At 45.4% G+C, this 17,862-nt stretch overlaps 1 protein-coding gene across 1 annotated transcript in view; it reads left to right on the top strand.

The window, feature by feature from the left end:
• MAP1LC3A (microtubule associated protein 1 light chain 3 alpha) overlaps positions 1-14,788 on the top strand; it is a 39,556-nt gene extending 24,768 nt beyond the window's left edge. The window contains 2 exon segments of the mRNA XM_028734898.2: positions 12,399-12,505; positions 13,595-14,788. Of these exon segments, the coding sequence (XP_028590731.2) occupies positions 12,399-12,505; positions 13,595-13,757 (270 nt within the window). The 3' untranslated portion in view covers positions 13,758-14,788.
• The last annotated feature ends 3,074 nt before the right edge of the window (positions 14,789-17,862 follow it).

The raw sequence follows: 17,862 nt of genomic DNA on the forward strand, positions 1-17,862 counted from the left end.
AGCAGCTGCCCCAGCACAATTTTGTATGTCTAAGTTACATTTTCTTAAGTGCCAGGTGCCGTGCTTGAGGAAATGTGGCCAAAATCAGAAGCTGAATCCAATCAACTTGTCACTTAATCTGGGCAAAATGTGAATGGCGGATGACTAGACAAAAGAAAAGGGCGGAAAATATTTTCTGCTTATAGTTTAGGGATCATGCAAACAAACTGTGGTGCGAGTGAAAATAAAAATAAAACCATAGCATTCTAGAATCCAAAGGGGTTGTGACACATCGGGGGGGGGGATTACTAGCAGACCCCATTTTTGTATGTCTCTGCTCCCCATCCAGAAAATTAGGCTACCACCAGGCAGAATGAAACTCTTGCCACTCCCTAGTCTGACTAGCTGCTTGTGTAGTTTCTGAGCCCCAGTCCCTTCAGTCCACCTCTGGGGAGGAAATGAACAAGAGGAACTTTGCCAGAGTCCACAGGACACTGAACTTAATGAAACGTCGTGAAATATCATTATAATACAATGGATAGTGTTATAACACAAGGGGCAGTCAGGGGGGAAATTTTAGTGAGAATTTCATGTTTAAGCCGAAGAAGCCAAATTCCCAGCTATAAAAGGAAATTTATTTGGAGAGGGGTGGGTGGGAATAGGGAAATCTTTAACGCTCCTCCAGACTTCCAGGGATCATTCCTGCAGTAAATTATGGGGACTAGGAATTCAGTGAGGAGAACAGTGTTGTGTTGCACTCAAGTGTATTTTTCAGGCTTCCCATAGGCTGGCTACTGTGAGAACAGGATGCTGGGCTACTAGACTGGCCTTTGACCTTTGACCTGACCCTCTGTCCTTATGGATTCCATGATGGAAGAAAAGTGAGATATATATGTAAGAATTTAAAATCAAATAAAAACAAAGGGTGATTTTGTCTCAAGCACCTAGTTTCAGATGGATGCTCTGCCCCAATGCAAAGCTGGACATGTTTATTCAGGAGCAACCCTTTAAATCCCTCACTATGGAAGAAACACTGTCCCTGGACGCTGTAATTGTTACTTCTTCTGGGCACTAGGCCAAGCCTGTCTTGTTTGCCCGAGGTTTTTAAATGGTATTTCAGATCTTTGCTGTAATACCTTTATTTTCTTCTTTCATATTGTAAGATGGCCTTGAAGTCTTCTTCCTTCTTTCCTTTTTAAATGGAGAGATGGCATATGACAATCCTGTCTTGTTTTGCTCCTGCAATGACTGGGCAGAATCGTTCTGCTCTCCCCAGCTGTCTCCTTGTCCGTCTTTCTTTCTTCTCCACCTGTCCCTCACTAGCCTCTCCTCCTTGAGAGTCCATGCTGGGTCAGCGCTAATCTTGTGACCACACAGTGGTTGCCTGTTTATAATCTCTGCTGTCAGCTGCTTGATTTGAGAAGGAACGGGGACAGGTTCTCCTGGCTAGAGGGAGCCAAGCTCTTTTTAAAGTAAGAAGAACCCTGCTGGATCAAGACAAAGGCAAATCGAGTCCAGCATCGTGTTCTCTCTGTGGCCAACCAGATGCCTGTGGAAAGTCTGCAAGCAGTACATCAGCAAAAACAGCACTCTTCCCTCCTGCAGTTTCTGGCAACTGGTGTTCAGAGGCCAACTGCTACTGACAGTGGAGGTAGAATATAGGCATCATGGCGAGTAGCTGCTAATAGACTTGTCCTTCATGAACTTGTCTAAATCTCCTTTAAAGCCAACCAACTTGGTGGCCATCACTGCGTCCTGTAGGAATGAGTTCCATAGCTTAACTATTTGCCGCTACTGAGCTGCATTCTTCTATCTATGCAAATTAACCCACAGTCTGCATTGTATTTTCTTACAAGTGAGACCAGCAGCAAAACATTGCAGCGTGTGGATTGCTCCTTTTGGGGTTCAAGGCAGCCAACCATGTGCTCTCTCAGGATACTCCATTCCCTTCCTCTCTAGTTTTGTAAAAAATATATGTTCTTCATCTTCTCAGCTATCAGCATGTTCAGTCCTCATTGGGGTATTTTGGACTCCTTTAGATTTGCTCCCCTTAACATTTTATTTGTAGCTCTATAAATCTAGATTATCCAGGCATCCTGGTAATTCTTCCTTGTGCATGTGTGGTGCTGTTTAGGCTACATAAGGATCGCCACTTGGAAAATGAGTTGGTTCATGATATTTTGCATAATTCCACCGCTGCTGGTTGGTGAGGAAACTGAAGGGAGGCTATGCAGGATTTTGAAATCCAATCAGCAGTGCTGACAAGTAGGCATCGTATTCAGCATCCCCTATAGCTCCTTGGATTTCACTAGGCATTGACCACATATCTGCAAAATGGAAAGGCATTCCTACAACGCTAAGATTCTGAACTTTGTGGTTGGTACCAAATCCTGTAACTTGCATAGTGTTCATGCAGTATTGCAAAGTACACAGCTCCCTAGCCAACAGCTCTTTAGTTATTGGACTCTAAAATGCCACAAGCATGATATCTGGTGTGCTTGTATGTACACCCATCTGTTCTCTGCCACTGATACTTGAATAACTGTTTGGTTTGGTTTACATAGCTACATGGGAAGCTGCTTAGCTCAGTCCATTGGTACATCTAGCTGAGTATTGTCAGTGCCTGACTGGCAGTAGCTCTCTAGAGATTCAGAACCGGATGCTTGCCAGGCCTGCCTGGAGATGCTGGGAATTGAAACTGGATCCTTCCACATAAGAAGAGCCTGCTGAATCAGGCCAGTGGCTCATCCAGTCCAGCACCCTGTTCTCATAGCGGCCAACCAGGTGCTTGTGCGAAACTCACAAGCAGGACTTGAGCACAAGTACACTCTTCCAACAATGGTATTCATTGGCATTGCTGCCTCCAAGTGTGGAGGGAGAGCATAGCCATCAGGGCTAGTAGCCTTTGATAGGCTCATCCTCCATGAAATTGTCTAATCCTCTTTGAAAGCCATCCAAGTTGATGGCCATTACAGCCTCTTGAGGAAGCAAGTTCCATAGTTTAACTATGTGCATCATGAGGATGCTCTGCCACTGAGCTGTGGCTCTTTCCCAGCAGCACCACACAAGAGCAGCTCATGATGTTACTAGCTGTGGATAGAGTGATGGTTCTCTCTCCAGTGCAAGCAGTGCTATCGTCTCTGCATTCCTCCCCACAGTCCTGGATGCCATCAGTGTCATGGCTGCTATCTGCTGCATTCTCTCCAAATGCCCTATGGGAAGTTAAAACACAAGGCAGCCTTTGACAACAGATTGCAATGATCACAGCAGCACCAACCAACAAATAACTGTGGCTCAAAGTCATTGTGGACAGTATTTTTGGAGCTTTGTAGGTCAACAGCCTTCAGTCCCTCCCACCTTCAAATTAGATGGAATATGGGCAAGGGGAAATAATTTAGAAAAATAATGTTGCAAGGTGTGAAGAATGCCTATTACTGCAGAATGTGTTGTTTGTTAATATGGATTTTTTAAAAAAAAAAAAAAAAAAGGAAAAGAGTGCCATTGCAAATCAGTGTTTTAGCTGAGCGGTTTTGCAGTCTTTCAATCTTGAGGGACCTGTTTCTAGAGTCTTCCAAGGATCTCATGCACACTGCAAAGGATTTGGGTATGTGTTCTAGGGCACACACTCATCTGATGCATGGTGCTAGCAAGGCATGTTGGGTCTTGCCATCGCCCTTGCCAGAACTACAGATGCAGCCGAGAACATGTACAACATTCTTCTGTAGCTGCACATTGCAGAGGAAAAATCAGTGGTGGGCGAGCTGCCTTTCAGGAAGATGTATCTGCCATTACTGATATTTTCCTTGAGGAACCCCCTGTTACTTTCCAGGGAACCCCAGGGATCCAAGCAACATAGTTTGAAGAAAAAACAACAACACTGTCCTGGTCACTGTCAAGATCTTCATCTACTTTGCAAACATGGGGAAGCACACAAAAAGATTTAAGTGCCGCTTGAGAAAAAAACATTCGATAATTTCCTTCAACCACAAATTTTTATGCAGATGACTCCCAGACTTAACTTTCTGCTCCTGACATTTTCCCCACCTCCTCTGCTCAATACAGTATCTCTAGCTGGCTCTGAAATTTCATCCTAGCCATCTCAGTCATGCCATACTCTTAACCTGAATGTGTTTGAAAGCAGAACGCATAATCCTTATCTATTGCCCATCGCCTGCCACTCCACACTTCTGTGTCATTGTTCAGTTCTGCTTCTCTCTCTCTCTCTCTCTCTCTCTCTCTCTCTCTCTCTCTCCCTCCCTCCCCCTCTCCCTCTCCCTCTCCCTCTCCCCCCTCTCTCTAGCACCTTTAGCTTCTCTTTTTTCTGCACTTATTCCTAAAGTTGCTTTCAACTGACAATTTTCCATAGGTGCACACTCAGTCTGTGTGTGCATGTCGTCAGTGCTGCTCTGTTGCTGCACTGTGATGTTAGCACGTTTCAGGTGTTCATGCATGAAGACTCAGAGACCCTAAACTATTTTTTTCTGGAGCTTTTGCATAAGGTTCACATTTTTTCTTGTCCTACTCTATACCTCTATACCTCATTTATTGTCTCCCTTTCCCCCATTCCCGACTTAATCCATGCTCTTCCTTAAGAATGCAGACAACCACATTCTTTATATACAGTGGTACCTCAGGTTAATAACTTAATTAGTTCTGGAGGTCCATTCTTAACCTGAAACTGTTCTTAACCTGAGGTACCACTTTAGCTAATGGGTCCTCCTGCTGCCGCTGTGACGCCGCCACGCGATTTCTGTTCTCATCCTGAAGCAAAGTTCTTAACCCGAGGTACTATTTCTGGGTTGGTGGAGTCTGTACCTGAAGCGTCTGTAACCCGAGGTACCACTGTATATAAAAAACTCCCTTTCCTACCTTAATATCATGCCGCCCTCAGCCTAATAGTCTGTCTTGATTCTCCGTCTACTCAGTTTCATTGGATGACCCTGGGCTCTAGAATTTTGAGATAGAAAGCAACATCTCCTTATTCTCTGCTCCCCCACCAAAGTCCTCTCCATCCTTCATTTTTTGTCCTGCCTGCACTGCTTAGATTGTAGATAAATAAGCCTGGAGTTGTGTCACCTCTGTATCCCTTTAGGGCACCCAGGATGCTGTTAGAGCTAAGCGAGTAGCAAATTTGCTGTAGTAAGCAGTCTCCCATTCACTTCTCCTGGGTGCCTCTCAGCCCACGGGTGCAGAAACAGAGTCTTGCCATAAATCTCTGAATGTCATCAGCTGTCACTGTAATTTCCAAGCTGTAGACAGCAGCAGAAGAAACAGCAAGGGCTCCTACTCTGCCTACTCTCATTGCAGTAGGAATGATTTCCTCCTGTGAGGGTGGTGGGTGGGATTGGTAATTAAAAGAATGCCTCTTATCTCCTACTGTTGCCATTAGACAATGGCAGAGAGGAAGATGACTTTAAGGACTTTAGCAGAGAGGAAGATGAATGGTGAGGATCCAGAGAGGAAGCTATTGAAGCCAGCAACGCTTATGCTGTGCTCTTGTCATCTTCCATTTGTCTAATAGTAGAACATAAGGATTTCCTAAACTCAGAAGGTTGACAGTAGCTAGGCACTTTAGCACCATCTGTGCAGGCAGATGTGTGCCACCCCTTCAGTCGCTCTCACTCTATCCTTCACTACCCTTTTTCAGTCTGGGGACACGCACGCAGGTGTTTCTGTATCTCTCTGTGTACATGCACACCTTTAAAATGAAAATCCTAAATAGTGCACCCAAGTGCAAAAGCAAATGTTACTAGCCTCAGTTATCACATTTCACAAAACAGTGGCATCTTGGTTCCCGAACGGCTTAGTTGCCGAACAAATCGGTTCCGAAATGCCGCAAACCCGGAAGTAAGCGTTCCAGTTTGCAAACGTTTTTCGGAAGCCGAATGTTCAACATGGGGTCCGCTTGAGTTCAGAAAGTTCTTGCAGCCAATTGGAAGCTGTGCCTTGGTTTTCGAACCGTTTCAGGAGTCGAACGGACTCCCGGAATGGATTAAGTTTGAGAACTGATAGTTTCCTGGTTACGGTTTGTGCAAGAGTGATGAAGAGGCCTTGTGCAAAGGCACGTTGTTGTTGTTGTTGTTGTTGTTGTTGTTGTTGTTGTTGTTGTTGTTGTTGTTGTTGTTGTTGTTATAAAAGCCTGGTTTATATACCATAATTAAAGTCCCCAAAATTATCCCCCACATGTTGAGATCTTGAGAGAATAGGTCATTGAAATTCAAACATGCCCTCATTATGCAACAGTTGATGGAATGAGGCATTCTAGTATCTTTTGGGCTGCTGGAAATAAAATGGCTGGGTTGCACTCACTCAGGGATCAAATGTAAGTAGGGCTGTGGCAGTAGAGGCCACCTATCAGACTGGCAACACATACACACACCCCAAATTAGCTACCAATATATATAGGGGGGGGGGGAGAGAGAGACAGAAGGAAACAATGAGCTTCCATACCGCAGATATATAATGGGTAAAGGTAAAGGTAAAGGTACCCCTGCCCGTACAGGCCAGTCTTGACAGACTCTAGGGTTGTGCGCCCATCTCACTTAAGAGGCCAGGGGCCAGCGCTGTCCGGAGACACTTCCGGGTCACGTGGCCAGTGTGACATCGCTGCTCTGGCGAGCCAGAGCCGCACACGGAAACGCCGGTTACCTTCCCGCTAGTAAGCGGTCCCTATTTATCTACTTGCACCCGGGAGTGCTTTCGAACTGCTAGGTTGGCAGGCGCTGGGACCGAGCAACGGGAGCGCACCCCGCCGCGGGGATTCGAACCGCCGACCTTTCGATCGGCAAGTCCTAGGTGCTGAGGCTTTTACCCATATAATGGGTAGCTTTTACTTAATAGATTTTCTGCAGGGAAGGAAAATCTGGATTAAATACTTTAAAAGTATGGGTTGGCATTTTGACAGTGGTATCATTGTGTGGATGCTGGGAAATTTTTTTTTTTGCAGGCATGAGCCACACCAAATCTACAATAAGCTTCCATCTGGAAGGCCCCTTGGCAAGGGGCAGAGGGGCAACATCCATTGTATCCTAAAAGGCTCTGATTGAAGGCGATTATTCACTATGCTTTTTAATAACTGCATGGCAAGGAGACATTGAACAGACGTGATTCAATGCCCTGAACATGTATTTGAATGCCTTGCTTCTTGGCTCTTCCCAAAGGCAGCTGGTTGGCAGTGGTTCAGATGGACGTCTGGGCCAGATGGACCTTGGCCTGATCTTTTAAGGCCAATTCTTACACTAGGACACCCTCCCCCCCCCCTTTTTTGCAAACAATCATGCATTTGCACAATAACTGCATTTATTATCTGTAAAAAAGGCTTCAGGCATTTTTCTGTTGAAGTAACACTTCTGTTCCTAGAAGGAGAGATAAAAATAAAATCTGGACTGAAAGTGGGGAGTGAATGAGGGTGGATCAGCATTCAGCTGGAACTCAGCCCCAGAACCTGTTTTCAGTTTTGGGGCCCAGCCCTTGAGCATATATGGAATCGTAGAATTGGAAGGGACCGTGAGGGTCATCTAGTGAAGCAGCAGAACTACTGAGGATGTGCAGAGTTCCTTTTCCTAACTAGCGAGCAAACCAAACCATTCCCACACATCAGTAATTGGGGATCAGGGCCTTCCCCATTATGTACCTATATAGCTTCTCGGGTCTGCAAATGAAATGATGTTAAGAAGCTGGAGCAGACCAGAGGCCCATCCAATCTAGCATTCTTCTCTAATATTAACCAGCCAGATTTTTATTTATTTATATGAGTATTTGTAAGCTGCCAACGCCTGAGAAAAATACCATGGAAGTGTACTATACAAGCATCAAAACATCATAAAATACAGAACATATGGCCAACACTGAATCAAATTAATTCCCCAAAAGGGGTTGATGAAACAAAAACCAGATGCCTCTGGGAAGCCCACATGAATGCAGCAACACCCACCCTGTGCCATTAATGTCCCCCAGTAACTGGTATTCATTCAGATGCATACTGGGTTGTATTTAGCACAAGGACTGCTGCCTGCACAGTGGTACTTTCCACATCTGCTCCAGAGGATTGTCAGAAACCTCAGAAGACATTTCTTTTGTGGTGGGGCGGGGGGCATACTCATGGCAGCAGGTTCTGCTCAGCTCAGTTTGTAAATAGATAAATGCAGGCAGGGTTGGCACATTAGATTTCAGTGATCACAAGAATATGCAAGTAAGGACTGTGAGAATAACAAGATTAGCGAGCAGTTTATTTGGTTATGAGAGGCAGGAGGATATACACATATGTATCTCACATACATACAAATGCACATATATGTACAGTGGTACCTCTGGATGCGAACGGGATCTGTTCCAGAGCCCCGTTCGCATCCTGAAGCAAACGCAACTCGCGTCTGTGCGTGCGCGGGTCGCAATTCACTGCTTCCACGCATGTGTGTGACATCATTTTGAGTGTCTGCGCATGCGCGAGTGGCGAAACCCAGAAGTAACACGCTCCATTACTTCCGGGTCACCGCGGAGCGCAACCCAAAAATATTCATCCTGAAGCTACTTCAACCCAAGGTATGACTGTATATGTATGATGGATGCATAATCTTCTTCTTTGGTGATCACTCGTAGCTGAGTAAGATTATCTTCCATGAACACGGTCTTAACATTTGAGTCCGTAAGTGACTGTGGAGGCCAATTCTGGATCCACATGTCCTTCCACAGTGGGGACGTAGGTTTCCAGGTGGGAGTTGATCACGGTGAGGGTTTGCCAAACATGCCTTCCTCTTCTCCCTTTCATCCTGAGTCCGAGTGTCTTCAAAGTCCATGACCCCTTTGGTAAAGGCTTTTCTGCGATTGGAGTGCTCACAGGCCAGTCGGTGTTTATACTACATTTTTAAAGATTTGCCTTGAGAGAGTCTCTAAACCTCTTTTGTTGACCACCAGCATTACGCTTTCCATTTTTAAGTTCGGAATAGAGTAGATGCTTTGGAAGACGATAATCAGGGATCTGCACAACATGACCAGTCAATTGAAGTTGATGTTGAAGAATCATTGCTTTGACACTTGTGATCCTTGCTTCTTCCAGTACACTGGCGTATACCGTACATGTAGGTGAGAAACAAAATCCGCTTACTGCTTAGAGTTGAACTATGCTTTCAGTTTGGATAAAAGCTTTTTAGGTGTGTGTGTGTGTGTGTGTGTGTGTGTGTGTGTGTGTGTATATAGGGTATATAATGATTGAGTACTCTTCTGCATGGGAAAAGCTAGTATATCCAAGGAATAGTTAGGCTTAACCCCTTTTCTCTGATACTCTAGCTGTCAATTGGAGGCCCGAGCTTTTTCTTAACATAAGATAAATAGAACATGTTGACTCCACAACCCCACCATCATTCTGACATGGTTATCATCCTTTGTTTCACATTCTACTCCTCTTCATGTGTTATTCACATAGAGGACTCTCACACATACATGGGAGCAGGAGCAGGGCGACGCCACAGGGTCTGCCCAGACACCACTCTTGCCCTGATGTCCATGAGTTGAGTGCAGATGCCACGCTTTTCTACTTCTGGGGCAAGTCTGCAGCCATGTGCCTTTCTAGATAAGCAGACTGAAACTGGTACCTTCAGTGAGTAGATGCCTGTGGGTCAGAAGCTGCTTCATAGAGAGTCAGACCACTGACCCATTTAGCATTGTCACTGTTGCCCACTCTGACTGCCAGTGGGTTTCGTCTTTCCCTGTCTTGCCTGGAAATTGCCATGGAACCTGGCACATTCTGCACGCACTGCATGTGCTCTACAACTGATTCAGTAGGAAGCCAATATTACAACCACTGCTGCATGTCTGCTAAAGCCTCTGTTTGTGACTACCACTCTGTGCTGGGTACAGTGCACACTGCCTGCTTGCATTTACTCTTTGGCCTATTCTCTGGCTGCTTCCTATCTAATAAGAGACACACTTCATGTACGGGCACAGTGGTTGAATAATTCATATCCCAAGATACGCAGAGCAGATGTGATTCCCACATTGCCTGGCAGTTGTTCCCTTTCTCTGGCCCACAATTGCTTTTGTCTAGAGCTGACTAGACGAAAATGTCACTCCGGACACTAAAACCGGTCTCGTGGCGTAGAATTATCCAGCAAAAGTGATTGGCAGCAGGTTCCGGGCAGATAAAAGAAAACTTTTCTTTTCAAAATTGCATGCAATTAACAGGGTTGCGCAGCTCCAGGATGTTGTGGTGGCTGTTCTTACAGATGGCTTTACCCTGCAAAGGAGCAAATTAGATCAATTCACAGAGAAAAGTCTTTCAGTGGCTATTAACTAACAGGCCTACAAAGGCAGTCTACCACTATTGCCAGTAGCTAGAAATGGCCCTTGAAAGATGGGCACTCAGGCCTGCCTTTGTTATGAGCATGCCAAGGGCATCTAAGTGTCCACTGTTAACTTCATCTTGCCCAGCTATCTGGTTTTTCCCTCCAAGGACAATCCAAGCCCCGTTGCGCTGGGGTGGTGATGGAGTGAGCGGCATCCATCCCTCACCTGCAGAGTGAGCAGAAGGGCAGCTGGTGGCAGTGGCGTAGCGTGGGTTGTCAGCACCCGGGGCAAGGCATGTAATTTGCGCCCCCTAACCCGTGGATTTGCGCCCCCTAACCTGTGGATTTGCCCTAACCCCAGATGTTGCGGCCGGCCCCCCCTGCACCCCCCACACTACGCCACTGGCTGGTGGGATCCATGCCAGTGGCAGCCAGCAAAACCCTCCAAATCAGGGCTTTCCAGAGAAAGGGCAGGATCTGTTAGTTCTGAAGCCAGCCCCGCTGCTGCTGTTAAATGGTATTGAGCCCAATCTGTGCCAAATTGCTGTGCCAGCTCCAGGCCGGCATTGTGGTCTGCTTACCCCTCCATCTTTTGCTTTGGCTTCCATGCATGGCAGGTCTGTGAATGAAGCAGCCCTGCCCCTCTGTAAAGCCCCATCAGGGATACCTTTTATTTCATAGTACAGTGGTACTTCAGGTTAAGAACTTAATTCGTTCCGGAGGTCCGTTCTTAACCTGCAGCTGTTCTCAACCTGAAGTACCACTTTAGCTAATGGGGCCTCCTGCTAATGCCACGCCACTGCTGTGTGATTTCTGTTCTCATCCTGAAGCAAAGTTCTTAACCCGAGGTACTATTTCTGGGTTAGCGGAGTCTGTAACCTGAAGCGTCTGTAACCCAAGGTACCACTGTATTTTTTAAAAATGGCAGCTGTGTGGCTTTGAGTTTGTGACACTAGCAAATATGGATGCTTAAAAGGATTGCTTCTGTCCAGGGGTTGAAGCAGTGGGCGCATTTCAAAATCTGAGATTTGGGAGGGGAAAAGATGGAGACTCAGCAGATCTGAGGTGGCTGCTTACTGCCAGCGCCTTCACATTTGCCTTTTAAATATCAACTTGGTGGTCCTTCCATGTCAGGGAAGTTTTTAACGGGTGATATTTTACTGTATTTGTGGTTTTTATGGAAGCCGCCCAGAGTGGCTGGGGAGGCCCAGCCAGATGGGCGGGGTATAAATAAATTATTATTATTATTATTATTATTATTATTATTATTATTATTATTATTATTATTATATCACCAAAAGCTTTAGGGAAGCTTTTAATATCTGAAGGACTATTGTATTTTAATATTTTGTTGGAAGCTGCCCAGAGTGGCTGGGGAAACCCAGCCAGATGGGCAGGGGTATGTATGTATGTATGTATGTATGTATGTATGTATGTATGAATAAATAAATAAATAAAATTTATTTGCCACCACCATCATCATGCCACAGAGCTGTGCCATCTCTGTGTTTCACTGCCGAGTGGCTGTTGCACCATCTTGTTGCCTTTATTGATTCAGAAGATTCTCCTGTTTGTGAGCACTGGCATACATTTTGTGTTGTACACAACACCAAAGGGGATGTGGGCCTACTGAATTCTCACTGATGCTAAGGCTGTGGACAGGCACATATAATTTGAGCAGTGAAAGAGCCAATAAAACACTTTTTAAAAAAAAATGCTGGCTTTCGTTCAAGATCATGGAAATCATTTTCTTTTTAACTTTTCATTTGTCTGCTTTTACAAATAAGATATGGAACAAACATGCTAATGACTGAATGTTCAGGCTATGATTTAAAATAAGTTTTAAGAAGGTGGGCGCAAGCAATCTGAAGGAGAGAGGAGCAAGACCGAATGTGGAGTCAGCATTCAATTTGTTGATTACAGTACAGCTTTCAAAAGGGGTTCTTGTAAAACCAGACAGAAGCCACTCCTGACTTCAAGGTGCCAATTGGGAAAAGCTTTGATGTGGTTTGGTTCTTGATTTTTAATTATCTTCACATCCTTGGGTTTGTTTGCTGTTTGAAAGGCTGTCTCCTTAAGGGCTGCCGTGATAGATCTGGATAAGAAGAAACCTGACTGCGCCCATTTCTCTCTCATCAGGTCATTATTGAAAGATACAAGGGGGAGAAGCAGCTGCCTGTGCTGGATAAGACCAAATTCCTAGTCCCTGACCATGTCAACATGAGTGAATTGGTAAAAATAATCCGGTAAGTGAAAGGCCTCAAAGCAGCCAGCTGTGATCTGCTCCTGACAGTGCAAAACAAGGGTTATTTTTTTGGCATGGGAACAGCTTGCCCTTCTAACTAGTTTCCTAAAGTAGGACATGGAGATAGGGCAGTCCTCTTCTATGAATTAGAAGGGTGGTGGGGGCAGCTGCAAAGGGTGCAGCATGGCTTCTCATCATGCACTGACTTAATGAGCTGAAGGAACAGCAGGTAGTGCTGCTGCTTGGGGGAAGCAGAAAGGATATTTCCCTGAATCTATACCATCATCAGACCTGCAGGCACTCCAGATGCCGACCAGGTTTGCCACCAAAAGATGCCATCTCTCTCTTTTGAGCTATTTGTGGCATCTTTGGGTGTGAACAAATAAGTGAATTGGATTCCACTGTGCAGGTCCGCCTGCTAGCTCTGCAGAAGTAACTGCTTCTAGGTTAGATTACTGCAGCGTATTATAAGTGGGGCTGCCACTGAAGATGGTTCAGAAAGTTTAGCCGGTACAGAATTCAGAAGCCAAGTTGCTCACTGGTGGAAGACAGTTGGAGCATTTAATGCCAATCCTGGCCCAATTGCACTGGCAGCCAATTTAGTTTCCGGGCCCAATTCAAATTGCTAGTTTTGACCTATAAAGCTTAAATGGCTCAGGACTGCAATACCTCAAGGACCCAAGGACCACCTTCTCTCATATGAACTGACCTGGACCCTGCGATCATCATCTGAGGCCCTTCTTCATGTGCCCTCTTTATGTGGGACACAGAGGACGGCAACACGAGAGCAGGCCTTTTCTGCAGTGGCCCCGCACTTGTGGAATGCTCTCCCCAGGGAGTCCCACCAGATGCCTTCATTACATATCCTTGGGTACCAGGCCAAAACATTCCTCTTCTCCCAAGCCTTTGGCTAATTAAACAACCTATGCCCCTTTAAACTGTGTTTGATGTGCTTGGGTATGTTATTATTTTGGTTTGTGTGTTTTTATGTTGTTCTACTGTAAACTGCCCTGTGACCCTCAGGCGAAGGGCGGCACAGAAATGGAATAAATTGATTAATCCTGAACTTCCTTCTGCCCCTCTCCACCAGTCGCCGGCTGCAGCTGAATCCCACCCAGGCCTTCTTCCTGTTGGTGAACCAGCACAGCATGGTGAGCGTTTCCACCCCTATCTCTGAGATCTATGAGCAAGAGAAGGATGAAGACGGCTTCCTCTACATGGTCTACGCTTCGCAGGAGACCTTTGGCTACTGAGCGCCTGTCCGCACCAGAGGACTGACTCCACAAACTGTTGCGTTGACATCCCTGCCTCCCCAACACTCCCCCCGCCCCCCCCCCCTTGGCACACCAGTGCAGACAGAGGCCTGTGGCTCGGGAGCAGCACAAAAAGCAACTGGTGTGCCTCCACCTTTGCAGTGCAACAGACCAAGCTAGTTCTGTGTGTGTATGATTGCGTGACCCACAAGTCTACTTCCTTGCCCTTGACCCCCCCCCCCGTGTGGAACACTTGTTGCGTCCCCCTTCCTTCCCCACTGCGTGCGCTTTCTCTGTCTCCTTTTCTGTCTCTGTTGTCATCATGTCCTTTTTTCTTAGTCCAATGCCAAATTGATGGAGCTTGTGGCAGGCGGAGGACGGAAAACGCCACCGCTACAGCAAGGGGAGGGGCTTATCCGCTGAACTTTTATTAAAGGGCCAGAAATCTGATGGCAAACAAACAAAAACAAATAACTACCACTGCTCTTGCGTTTTTAATTACTTGCATATCAATTCTTGGTGCTACAGAGTAGATGTAGGCGTCTTCTACAGGACTGTGTATAATGTATATCTCTTAGATTTATTTTATTTTGTAAGCACGACGGGGGAATATAATTTGCTTGTATTATGTAGATTTTGAAAAACAAACAAACCAAGCCCAAGCTTCTTTGCACTTTAAAACGTAGTAGAGTTGAGCGTGGAATTAGCTTAATTTTCACAGATCTGCCGTACCCTGTGCTGTGTCTCTGTCAATATTTATACTTGCCTTTTTAGGATTGTTTTTGCTTCGTTTTTTAAAGCCAGCCCCTCTCCTTTCTTGCATGCACGAGTTTCTTTTCCTTTTTTTCTAATTTTCTTTGTCCCATTGTGGCAAGCAGACCATTCACTCAAGGAATGTACTGATTTATATTGCTTTTTTCCTCTCTTTTTTTAAATTTATGATACCAAAAACGTGTGTGTATGACAGGAAAAACTCCCCACCCAGTTGAATCTATACAAATAACTATATAAATAAAGATAAGTTAAAATTGTGTCTTCTTGTCAGAGCAGTAGATTTCACCTGCCCCAATCTCAGACATCCCATACAGTCAGACTGAAAGGAGCTGGTGACGAGGAGTCGTGACAGCATGCCTGTTCTCTGCTTGTGTCCTTGTGCCACAAACTTCCACGGAAATGCTGAACTTAGTTATGCAGTGTAAATGGAGCTGTAAATGGAACATGTGCACAAACCTTTGTGCGTTGGTGTAGCCCTGGAGCAGAGCTTTCCAAACTTTCAGTGACACAGTGTTTAGATGTGCATCATATCGTGACACAGTAATTCAGTTTTACTAGCAAGTGGGAGATTAAACTAGCCCCGGGAAGAGAATTACACATCTCCACACTGCAGCCCTAGAGAATGTATTTGGCTAATGGAACCACTGGGGTTTTTTTTTTAGTAAACCAGAAGATGGCTTCTGGGCCTATTAGGCCTGTTCCCTTGTTACTGTCTAGGGATTGGGAACCTCTGTGACTATAACTCCCAATGTCCCTTGCCCTTAGCCTTGCTGGTTGAGACTCATAGGTGCCTGGAGGACTTCCTCACTACCTCAAGGGACCAAGCTGTAATGTAGTTCTTGTTCTTGTTCATGAGCTCTACTGCAGTGATGGGGAGGCATGAGGCTCACTGGCTACTGTAAACCTCTTCGACTATTAGCCCTTTCAGGTGCTCAGAAAGGGCCGCACACACAAAAAATGAAATCGAGCCGTTTGGTGCCACTAGTAATTTCATTCCTTTTGCCACATGAGCAAAGCAGAAAGTGGGAAGAACCGTGCCATTCTGCGCAGGTACCAGTAAGACCACACAGAAGAGGCAAAGGGGAAAAGCTGAACTTTAGGTCTCTTAAAGGAAGAGAAATGCAGCAACAGACTTGGTCATGCTAAGTTAGGGATTGCTCCTGTAAATATAGAAAGCTCCCAAAGGAGATCTTCTCATGAGAGCAGTGTGATACATGAGACCTATGAGGTCTTGTGTCACATATGCTTCCTGTATCTTTGAAACTTGCCTTCAAGTTCACAGTTGCTGCTATTGGGAGATCTATGAGAAGCCAGGCTACATGCTCTAACTAACTGACGTTGACAGCGTAACTGTACATTCTGCATTGGCTCAAAGGTCTCAACACCATGAGGGCCTTCTCAGTAGTGGCGCCCACCTTGTGGAACACCCTCCCATTAGATGTCAAGGAAATAAACAACTACCTGACTTTTAGAAAACATCTGAAGGCAGCCCTGTTTAGGGAAGTTTTTAATGTTTGATGTTTTATTGTATTTTAAATATTTTGTTGGAAGCCGCCCAGAGTGGCTGGGGAAACCCAGCCAGATGAGCGGGGTATAAATAATAAATTATTAGTATAAGTGATGCAAATTGTCAATTTGCACCATTTATTCTACTTTTGCTTCTCATAGGACCAGTGAGTAAGGCAGAGAGCCCCCCCCCCCCCGAACTCCTCCTGGCTTTTTAGAATTCACCCGCAACTGCAAATGCCCTTTAAAGCATACGTTGGCAGCCATAAAAGTTAGAAATATGCTTACAAAAGTTAAGACTGAATTTGCTGCCAAATGCCAACTTCTTTCCTTGAACAGATTCACAAAATACATCACGCCCACAAGAAAAACTGCTGAGAGCAGCATGTCGACCAGCAACAGGTTTACAATTAAAATCTTGGAACAGAATTGGATAGTACCAGTCGTACAGGGAAGCAATGTAGTGCCTATCTGGATGGGAGCCTCTGAACACACCAGCTCCCCCCCCGCTTTGTGCAACCATGCCTTCCGTTCTGTGAGAAAATAGCTCAGCAACACATTTATTCATGCCGTATAGCTTTTATAGCCTGCCAGCTTGACAGCCTGCTGTACAGATCCTTCCATGTGTAGGAAAGCAATCTGATTATTAGAACAAACCCTTCCCTGTTAAAAGTCATCCCAATTCAGTACAATGCTACTCCTCATAGCCCTTGCCCCGCTTGGGAAGCCTGAGTTTGACCAGTCCTGAGCTTATGGACCCAAACTCATTTGGGATGGCGTGCTAGTACAGTCATTAGGGATCCAGGTCCAGATTCAACTCCTGCCATTCACAAACTGCGCTGTGAGAAACCCTAGGGTTTTTTGGAAGCTCATCAAAGATCCCTCCATGAGATCAGCAATAATAAGATGCTCTAAAAGGAAGATTGCCAGCTGCTTGCCATCCATCTTTCATTGCATGTGTTGGCTATGATCCGCGTTGGTAAGCAACAGGTCCGATGACGTAGGTTGGGTCTAAAACTTGCCCTATAATTCTGTACCAAATCCATACCAAACATTCTCCTGCTTCTTGACCTGGCTCTTCCTCTCATTCTAACACCCCTGTTTCTCTGTTTCCCCCTAAACAACCTCCTTTTTCACTTCTTGGGGGGTATGTGTGCAGCCTTTGCTTTTTCATTTACCTGTCACAGGCTAGCAAGTTATTGACCCTCTGCAAAAATGGCCACCTGCATTGGAGAAGGACAAGCACAAGCCTCAAATTATTCTACGTGGTTCACATGGGAAACAAAATGGCTGATGCCATGGCAACCGCTCAGTGCCAAGATGCTGCAGCTCCAGGGCTTCTGCATGCCAGCCCAGATTAGGATTTAAGAGGATGAAAACGAGGGGGATGGGGAGAGAAACTCTAGAATCAGGACACCGCCGAGCTAAAGCAGGGGGAAATATTATGTTACATTAATTACATTTAGCTAAAAGGTTTTAATAGCCCTTGGGTAAGGACGGACTAGAGACGCTCTCGACTAACCATTACACGTGCACACTTCCAATGCCAGCTTCCAATTATCTCTTATGTACTACAAATAATATAAATACCATTAGACCATCATTCCACTCTCAGTCCTAAATAGAATAATGCACCTGAGGCAGTGGTCATTCTCCAGTTTACAAAGACAGCATGGATCCTCAAAACGCCCATAAGTGAAAGGGGCAGACCAGCTGAGAGGGAAATTAACTGCATTGCTGACCAAGGTAATCTTTCTGTCAATTGATCAGTTTTCCCGTTTGCAACCAAGGGCTCAAGTCTTCTGACAAGGCAGCCATTTTGAAA

This window comes from Podarcis muralis, chromosome 5 (genome assembly GCF_964188315.1).
Source record: "Podarcis muralis chromosome 5, rPodMur119.hap1.1, whole genome shotgun sequence".
NCBI lineage: Eukaryota > Metazoa > Chordata > Lepidosauria > Squamata > Lacertidae > Podarcis > Podarcis muralis.